The sequence below is a fragment of the Temnothorax longispinosus genome, chromosome 4, assembly GCF_030848805.1.
Source record: "Temnothorax longispinosus isolate EJ_2023e chromosome 4, Tlon_JGU_v1, whole genome shotgun sequence".
Classification (NCBI taxonomy): domain Eukaryota; kingdom Metazoa; phylum Arthropoda; class Insecta; order Hymenoptera; family Formicidae; genus Temnothorax; species Temnothorax longispinosus.
The window spans coordinates 12,150,156-12,160,139 of NC_092361.1; the positions used below are offsets into that span (position 1 = coordinate 12,150,156).

The 9,984-nt window shown below is 36.9% G+C and overlaps 1 protein-coding gene and 1 long non-coding RNA gene across 2 annotated transcripts; both read right to left on the bottom strand.

Annotated features, from left to right (window-relative positions):
- Positions 1-6,739, bottom strand: LOC139812342 (Golgi resident protein GCP60). The gene is made up of 4 exons (XM_071777095.1): positions 5,455-6,739; positions 3,623-4,722; positions 3,456-3,515; positions 1-3,350 (listed from the first exon to the last, which is right to left on the bottom strand). The coding sequence occupies exons 1-4, from the start codon at positions 5,654-5,656 to the stop codon at positions 3,243-3,245; spliced, it is 1,470 nt and encodes a 489-aa protein (XP_071633196.1). The 5' UTR covers positions 5,657-6,739; the 3' UTR covers positions 1-3,242.
- Positions 6,740-7,417: 678 nt separating this feature from the next.
- On the bottom strand, positions 7,418-9,974 carry LOC139812346 (uncharacterized). The gene is made up of 5 exons (XR_011731852.1): positions 9,744-9,974; positions 9,438-9,501; positions 9,157-9,344; positions 8,703-8,889; positions 7,418-8,473 (listed from the first exon to the last, which is right to left on the bottom strand). It is a non-coding gene; the product is annotated as an uncharacterized lncRNA (long non-coding RNA).
- Positions 9,975-9,984: the final 10 nt, after the last annotated feature.

Genomic DNA, 9,984 nt, shown 5'->3' on the forward strand with positions numbered 1-9,984 from the left:
TATAGTTTTATTTTTATATTACTTTATTTTTTATTATTACATAATTAATTACACATCATTCCACTACTAATAAGCACGAAATCGTTTACGTTTCTCCTTTTGGACAAGTAAAATCTTTTTCAATGAGTAATGCGTTAATAATATTACAGATACGGCGGGTAACGAGCTACTGGCGCGCTCGTGCAGACGACTTTAAAGGGAGTGCCAGACTAATTTTCCAGCCAGTACAAGTAGCCAGACTTATTTTTTTATAATTTTATATATTTAAACTACCATCTTGACAAGTTACAGCTCTAATCAAATGATTCTACAAATCGACTTTTTACAACGACTTTGGGAGGATGCCAGACTCATTTTCCAGTGTCAGTTGCATGCCAAACTCTTCTAAAACATTTCTTTATACAAAAAACAATAAATATGTAAAAGCTCAGCACTAATCAAATTCTTCCAACATAAGTGTTTTTTCGACATGATCAAAGGCGCCGCAACGCCCATTCCATCGAGACAGCGCAGCCAGACTCTGCATTTCATCAACAACACTATTAAAACAAGATAAATTACTTTGTTCCAAGACTAATAAAATCGCTGACACTTTTGTGTCGCTACCTCCCGAACTATTAGGCTGCGTTCGGGAAGCGCGCTATTAGCGCTATTGCATCATTCTATCTTTATCGCTCATCAGGTGTAAAACAAGGATAAAATAAGCAAATAGCACTAATAGCGTCTTCCCGAACGCACCTTTAGTATGGCAAACTTATTTACCTTTAGGTTACAAGATGTATCTGATCAAACTATTAATTTTCTATTGTCATATATTAATTTCCGGTTGAATACGCGTATATCCTACCGGTGCGATGCAAATCTAGTAAATTTTATTATGAGTATTCTACATTTTTCGAGAAAAATTTTTTGCGTGTATGATTTCATAACGATTATACCGATTGGAAACGATTGAAACGGATTCGTACTCAAAGATGTAATTTCACTCGTTTTCTATCGGTTTGAATCAATCTAAATTTTTATAATTTCGTGAACCCCGAAATCACGAAATTATAATGATTTAAACGGATTGACTGACCGATTCAAACTGATAGAATTCGTGAATTCCGGATATATAAACCGGATATATAAACCGGATATATAAACGGATTATTTACTACTTTATTATAATTTCATTCTTTGTACTACAAATTTATTACAATGTGCAGTATTTATTTAACCCTTCAAAAACACACTTTTTTTTTTTATTCACGGAGAACACTGGGTCAATCTGACCCTACACACACTTTGATCGTCCACCATTTTAAATTGACGAGTGCGATTAGCTTGAAAAAATTCCCAGATGTACTTGGAACATTGTTAAATCAATTGATATAAATAAAAAGTGCCATTAGAATTATTTACATATTTTAAAAAATTCAAAAAAATTCAAAAAAAATTTTTTTCTTTTTAAATTTTTTAAAATATGTAAATAATTCCAACGGCACTTTTTATTTATATCAATTGATTTAACAATGTTCCAAGTACATCTGGGAATTTTTTCAAGCTGATCGCACTCGTCAATTTAAAATGGTGGACGATCAAAGTGTGTGTAGGGTCAGATTGACCCAGTGCGTTCTTTTAAAAAAAGTTTTTTACGAAAAAAATTTCATTTTTTTATGTTTAATATTTTTGGCTAAAAATTTTTCTGGCAAAAAAAGGGTCAAATTAACCCTGTGTGTTCTCGAAGGGTTAAATAAAAACATTTTACAGTTTTGCAAATATAGAATTCATGACTTTACCAAAAGGAAATCCTGTAGTAAGAACTCTATTACGTAAAAATTATGTGTTATATACAATTTTAATGATTAAAGCGGATTTAATCCGATTCACATAGCTACTTTCACTACCCAATTTAAATGGATTAAGCGCAGATACGATTGAAACCGATTGAGTAGAATTTAGATGAATCCGGAAATATCGCATTAAATCCGATTCCGGTGTTGTATTAAAATTTCACGATTGATGCGGATTCAATACGATTCATGTGGTCATTTTATTTACCCGATTAAAATGGATTAGGATTAATACGATTGAAACCGATTCAGTCGGATTCAGATGAATCCGGAAATGTCGCATTAAATCCGATTTCGGTGTTGTATTAAAATTTTACGATTGATGCGGATTTAATACGAGTCATGTGGTCACTTTATTCACCTGATTAAAATGGATTGGCATTAATACGATTGAAACCGATTCAGTCGGATTTAGATGAATCCGGAAATATCGCATTAAATCCGATTTTGGTGTTGTATTAAAATTTTACGATTGATGCGGATTCAACACGATTCATGTGCTCACTTTATTAACCTGATTAAAATGGATGTGCATTAATACGATTGAAACTAATAACGACGGATTCAGATCAATCCGAAAATGCCGAATTAAAAACGATTCCGATTGATTTGTTATTAGAACCGATTCACTTCCAATCGGGCATCCGATTAACCGGATTGAAAACGGATTCATTCCGATTCAATTTTACCAAATTTAATACGGAACCAATCGGATTTAATCGGTCATTTTCAGCAGGGAAAGTTTGTACAACATCGAGTCGCAAAAAACATTCCACAAGCCAGTATTCACATAGATAATACAGATATACAACGTGCGTGTACACGCAGTGTTCCGTTACTCACTGCCAGTACTGAAAATATATAATGTATGTGACGTAAACTATAGATTTTTAGTATTGGCGGTGAATATCGGAACGCAGCCTTTATCCTTCGTTTTAAAACAGAGACCATCATGTATATATAAAGATTGGCGCGCCGATACGAACACTTGAAAATTTCGTCAAAAATCGCGAAGAGATGACGACACCTGCGTCGAGGAATGGTGTACGCAAAAATCGCCGCAGGTACGCAATATTATGCACGTAGAAGAGTCGATTGCCAATTTACATATGACACATACGCCTCATAGGAATTCTCACCTCTCGAGGACAGTCTAGAATCCGTTTTCTCCTCGCGCACACACTTTTGCCACTTTACAGAACATATCGTGTTCTTACTTAACTATATAATAAATATATATTTTCTTTGTATGTGAACAGTTTTGTTGCTTTCGCGCGAACTAAACAAATAGGACAGATGGGATTCTTTATTCAGTTGGACTAGCGTTATCAGTAGACGATTATGCCAAGGCTAGTGCTCAACAACATGTACTCGTTATACATCTCGTCTCGATATGCAACGTAAAGACTAATTATTATTCTTCGTGAAACCCTGCCGCGTATAATACACTCGGTAGTAAAGCGTTTTACTTCGCCAAAGCGAATATGAATTGTCGAACTTCAGAAGATATACTCCCTGCAAGCAGAACAGTAACGATGATAAATAATTAATTATCTTCGGCGAAACACGTATGCATACACGTGCGATTAAATAATAAACCACATTTTCTTATGCTTTTACCTCGCCTGGATATTGATGACTTCCAGCGTAAATCTCCTCTTGCGAGTCTCTCCTATATATCTTTAAATAGTACACAAAATAATATATTAGTACAAAACTTGTGTAACTTAAATTGTAATTATGCAATTTTATCTGCAAACGAATACAAATGGTATTTGAGTACTTACGGGTACTATAACGCTTATAGGTGGGGTAGTTGTTCTACGTTCAGGTCGGGCGTTACCATTCACCGACCCGCTCTCTAGATCTTCCCGCGGTTCGTACTCCTCCTCGTCCTCGTCTTCTTCCGACTCGCTTATGTATACGGACACCTGATTCGTCTCTGGTTTCGACCATTCGAAATAAACCCCGAAACCAATATCGTAACCGTCTGTTGCAAACTCCCAGAACAGACACGTACCGTCTTCGTGCGTCGGTACTCGCACCGTGACGGTTTCCCCGTGGCCGACCTTGATGACCGCGTCGCCCGTTTCCCTTTTGATGGTCTGCTTAAATTCCTCCACGCCCTTTCTCGTCCACATCTCTGCAGGAGTTATGGGCGGCCAGTCCTCCACCTCATCTGAATCTTCATCATTCACATTTTCGTTCGTGTCATCCTTGTTGTTGACGTCATCGTCGTTATCGTCATTTTTGCACGTCACATTTTCCGATTGGACGCTCTTTTTCTTCGTCTTCTCCTTTTCCTCTTCTTCCTCCTCATTTTGGTCCTCAATAACTAACTGGTTCTGGTGAAGTTGCTGCATGTACTGATGATAATGCTGTTCCTGTAATTGCCTAATCAAAACGCCTTGCTGCTCTGGATTGCCAGGATACTGTTGCTCAGCGTATATTTTGAACTGATAATACGTTTGTTGATTCAAAGCATCCTGAATCTGCCTCCTTTGAGTTTCCTCCTTCAATCTCTCTTCCTCCTGCTTCTTCCTCTCCTCTTCTAGCTCCTTAAGTTTCTTTTCCTCTTCCAGCTTTTTGGCCTCCTTTTCTCTCTTAAGCCGTTGCTTTTCTTCAAAATCTCTTTTTTGCGCTTCAACTACAGTTCTGAATAAAGGACAAAGTTTGTCCAGCAATACTATAAATCCTTCCATCGCCTGCTCCTTCGATATATCTCCCAGATTTTGCCATGCCAAGCGCCTGTCTCTTCCGATCATGTCCAGGACACCTAATGGTGGTGCATTTTCAGCTGTACATTTTCCATGCGTTACTTGCTGCGTGAACGCCACCAGTTTCAGTTTATCTTCGTAAGAGAGATGGACAGCTTTGCCTTCTTTCTCTAAATAAAATAAATTTTTCGGTAATAGTTTTGTCAAAAATTCTGATACTTCTTAAATGTAACTTATTTACTTGATACATCTCAAATTTACAATATCGAACATATTCTTTTAACACTTGTTACATCTTAAACATATATTTAAGTACATTTGTCAACATTCATATTATGTTACATCAGAATCTTATAATTTCATTTTTCATGATAAAACAAGATAATTGTTGTCGACAATTCATGATCATTGCACACATATTACAAACTTATACATTGAATATAAGAGAACTCTAATCTTATTTTATATAAAAACTTTTACAAGTGCATTTTTTATAAGTCTGAAAGTGCTCACAAAAATTTATATAGATATATACATTATCTATACTTGACAATTCTTATTACAAAATATACCATTTAAAATTAGCAACTATTTGACAAAGAAAATAGAAACTGTTGTACGTATCTTTCAGTTGTATTATTATCTTTAATACATAACATTTAGAATAAAATCTTTATGGGAATTCATTCATTTTTCTTTGTTATAAAAATCAGCATGACAATGGAAAAGTATGAAAATACATATATATATATAAAATAAATTTTTGCATAGAGAAACATGAAAGATTTTTAACGCAGTAGTTTAATGTTTAATTGAATGTCTGATCTAAATAAATGTGGTCGCGTTGTATCGCGACGAGGTGGCACAGGTACCACGCGAGTAGGTAACTGTTAAGCGCTCACCTTTGTAGAAATTGATCGCGAGCTTGTAAAGCTCTCGCGTCTCGAAGCCCCAGAGCCGCGGCTCGCAACTCCTCGTCGTAACGTCCACGTCATTGCCGTCGGTCCTGGCCGCCGTCGTCTCGTCGTCTTCCGTCGCGGAAATGCTCAGCTCGTCGATCCGCTCGCCGAGTGTGGACACATCCTCTTCGGCAGCGGCCGCCATTTGCGTTCGTGTTTGACACGTCGATCGAAGATTGATATAAATCGCGCGTGCCTAACCTCGTCGCTTTCGCTCTCGTCCTCGTCCAACGTCGGAACACGGTCGTCGAGCAGCAGCCCGTAGCCTACCCAGCATTATCTCGTGAGCGGCATGACGAAGATCTGTAGGCGCGCGCGCGCCTACACGTTCGCGCACGCGATAAAGACGCAATAAAACGCACGACGAAATCACCAATGATCACGACGCCGGACGCTGCTGCGGGCTGCGGGTGGCTGTGTTTGGACTGTCTGGCTTATTGTTAGTTTACACCGACCGTTTAGTACGCGTATCAAGTACTATATTCGGACTAAATCCATTGGTACGATCGATGCACATAAACGTAAACGACGGCGTATCAGAATAATACTTGATACTCGAGATTCTCGAGAACACAGTGTTTTGGCTGATCTGCTGGACACGGAGCAAAAAATGCCGAGAAAGACGGCGCAACCAACGCGAACGTGGATTCGACGCGGCCGGCAGTGTACTGCAGCGTACTGTCACGGTATATACTTGTGGTACTGTATGTTATGTATGTATATGTATGTACATATACATACATAACATACGCCCGTGCGGCCCGTGTTGCCGTTTGCCGTGTTGTAAGTATCTCACGACGGGTCGAGGTCGTGGCGAGTAGATACGTGCACCGTGCACCTTGGTGCTCCTGTACGCCTGACCGGCCTGACCCTCGGCCGCTTGGCCCCGGCCCCCCGCACATGCATATTTATGTCTTTACATGTATGTATACCTATACGTCTAGCGACCCCCGGCGATTCGCGTGGTTTTTCTCTCCTGGGTAACGCGCACGGTTCGATACGAGACGGAATAAATAGAAAAGTTATGGAAGAACAGAAACTCTCGCTGGGGTAAGTATTACAATCTAAGGAGTATTCAACTGCGATACGTTAGACTTAAGCCAGTGGCACACGGTGCATGTTTTCCTGCTGGATCGCTTGCAATCTAGTAAATTACTATAATTGCACCACTCAGCACTCAAGATTTCTGGTAATTTACTAGATCGCAAGCAATCCAGCAGGAAAACATGCTCCGTGTGCTGCTGGCTTTAGACTTAGATAATCCGTTTGAAATGTTTGAATTTATCGTTTTCTTGTTCACCGGCGATCCGCGATGTCGATGACATCAATATAAAATCAATATAAATAAAAATTGATCGATCTCGATGCCATTGACATCGCGGATCGCCGGTGAACAAGAAAACGGTAAATTCATAAGAAAATAACTTGCACCTTTGCATCAGAGTCGTCTACTCTTGCGCTTTTGGCGCATCTTTTCTCTTCAATCTTCAAGACTGTCGTCTCAGTCAGCAGTCAGCAAACTGCCTGCAGTATGACAACATCTGTGTCCGAATTAAACTCTTGTTTTGCCGGCGGAGCCTGTTGATGCAATTTGACAGCAGATTTGTCGGCAGAAACCGAGCAGAATCTATCATTTCGTAAACATCTATAAAATAAAATACTTTATTCTATATATAATGGAATACTATTATTTAAATTGTTACGAAACGACAGATTTTGCTCGGTTTCTATGGTCGATCTCTCATTATATTCTAGTTAAAAAATTCTGTTATATTTTTGTTGACATTCTGTCGCGACAAACGTTGCTGTACACACTTTCATTTCGGTTTTCGACAGATTTGGCTAAGTATTCGGGTTGTTCTCCTTGTCATAATTTGTAAAGAAACGTGAAAATGAGTAAAACAAAAACATTTCTAGCTTTTTTATCTCCAACGCTTAATCATTTCATTTCGAATGCAGGATATGTATAATAACGTGATCATAATGGCCATTGTATCAAGAACAGATCTATACATAGCGCTACTTTCTTCGACCAGGTATCACAATCTTCATTGAATATTTTATAGGTATCATCTTGAAAGTTATAGTAAGTGTAGTAAAGTCGGAACTCGCTTGCGGCAGCAGTATATAGTTAAGGCTAAGACAAGATATAGGTTTAATTAATAATATATTGTACCATATTTTCGAAATATATAAAACGTAAAGAATAAGAGACATAATAAAATTGCAAATGTGCAATAAGATAACAATAACAAGAAACGAATAACAATTTAATTATAAATTATGTATAAATTATTAAAATATTTATCTCCCTTGTTTCCTCCCTCCCTCTCTCACACACACACACATACACACACACTTCAGTATTTTATGATTATTTATATCAATATTTTTAAAATAATTTTTTAGGAGGACAAAATAGGCTTAGTCATATTAGACATCGAACCTTCCAATTAATCTTCCCAAGTTGCAACCACCATGAATCGCTTTAATTTGGGGTGCTATAAGTGAGATTTATTTTGCTTCGCAAAATTAACGAGGAATAAAAAGTTATTAACAATATTATAAACAAAAACGCGACTTTTTAAACATATATATATATATATATATATAATACACAAGTGTTTTCCTCGTAGAATAATTTACAAAATCAGACTTTCTAGAAATACAGATATCCTGTTGCGTCCTGCTCCTGCTCGGTTCTGTTTTCCGTTATTTTTTTCTTTCTTTTTTTATATAATCACAGCTTATCCTGATACGTAAAAAAAAACATTGCTATTGTATTTTCCTTTTTCTGTTCAATAATTAATCGACACAATCAGAGAGTTTCTCTGAGATATTCGTAAACTGCGATATGAGAGTTAAGGTTTCTCTGGGATATTCGTAAACTGCGTCGTAGTGAAATGCTGTGCCAGAGATTCTGGAATATTTATCACAGTATAGGTTGCGCCGGAAGTATAAGCTGAAATAAATATCAGTGATATATTTGTATGATATTTGTTTTCAGTGAAAGATTAGTTTTTAACATAAATTACAATCCTTGTATAATTTTAATTTAAATATGAAAAGTAAATAAAATGCAAACAGCAGGAATAGTTTTTAGTTGTTGAAAAATGTATCCGGCACAAACGCTTTATAGCTTATATCTGTAATATATATGTATATTAACTAAAATTTAGTTACTAGCTTACCTTGTTCTTATTACTCATTAGGTCATAATCCTGCTCTAGAATCCGTTTTAATGTGCTATCTGTATCAAGATCATCGCCTGGTTTTATACTGGCTCCAGATTGGCTACCACCACCCACTGTGTACATCGTCACTTGTTTCACCCATGTAATCACAACTACTCTCTGTATCCTCTTCTATGTTTACGTCCTATAAATTACAAATGTAATTCTTATAAACTTTTCTTACTTTCGCAGTCCTCGATCTGCAATATCATACGGATAAATTAAATCATGCGGTAAATTAAACCTTTCATAGCGCGGCAACCAACGTTAAGAAAATTACGCCCTCACAACACGATAGTCAATCAGCGTTACACATATTTTTCAAGTTATTGCTACTATCTCTTTCTGTTATTAAATTATAAAAGTTCTGAAACGTCCAAAATCAAATTTGTAACTTGAAAATAAAACTTACTTTTGTATAATAATCAGCGTGTTGGCCTGAACTGCCATCTTCGGAAATTCCGGTCGTAGATGATGCAGCTCGACTGCCACTGCTTCTCGCTCTACGACGAGGTTCTTGATGCTCTGTTTCGTTTCGATTAAGCGCTTTGACATCTTATGGCTTCTCTTTTAGCGTTTGTCCCAAGACAGATTCCAACCCTTACACAATGATAAAATATATTTATATTTCTTTAATGTGCACTTTAATATGATTTGTATAAGATTAAGTTCGCTAATGCTTTTCTAACTTACTTGGAAGTGCATGAGGTATTCCACTGCTTTTCTACCTCTTAATGACATCAATGACATCAAGCATCTGCAAACAATTTTATAGTTAGTTTGAACTGCGAGTTTCCGTACGATAACAAAATTACTTATATCTACTTGTACATACAATATAAGCGTGTTTATTTCTATATTTCATAAATCTGTAATTTGATGTAATTGTTCAAATACAGCTTTAGTAGATTACCTCTCTACTTTTGCAATCTATATCTCTTTCATATTGCAAGGATACTTTTTACTAAGTTCAAAATTAAATTTGCATTTTACACTTACCTATATTTTTGCACGTGAAATGTAGCCAGGTATTAGGCATAAACAAATCTGATAAATAAATTGAAAATAGGTTAAGCACGTTTCCCGTGTTGATAAACTATTACGTAAAAAGGTGCGATTTCATTGACGCTAGAAACCAGCGGCAGCGTCAAGAAAATGTAGTGGGGGAAGAAGTTCAGACCGTCTCAACTTTTTAGCGTACCGCAAAATTCAACAGAACTTCTTCCCCCACTACATTTTC

Bases quoted from the DNA above. Each gene is read 5' to 3' on its own strand.
- LOC139812342 (XM_071777095.1), bottom strand. From the start codon at position 5,656: ATGGCGGCCGCTGCCGAAGAGGATGTGTCCACACTCGGCGAGCGGATC. The intron at 4,723-5,454 runs GTGAGCGCTTAA...TATTTTATTTAG, and splicing joins CGCGATCAATTTCTACAAAG to AGAAAGAAGGCAAAGCTGTC. The intron at 3,351-3,455 runs GTAAAAGCATAA...TTCTGCTTGCAG, and splicing joins GTCATCAATATCCAGGCGAG to GGAGTATATCTTCTGAAGTT.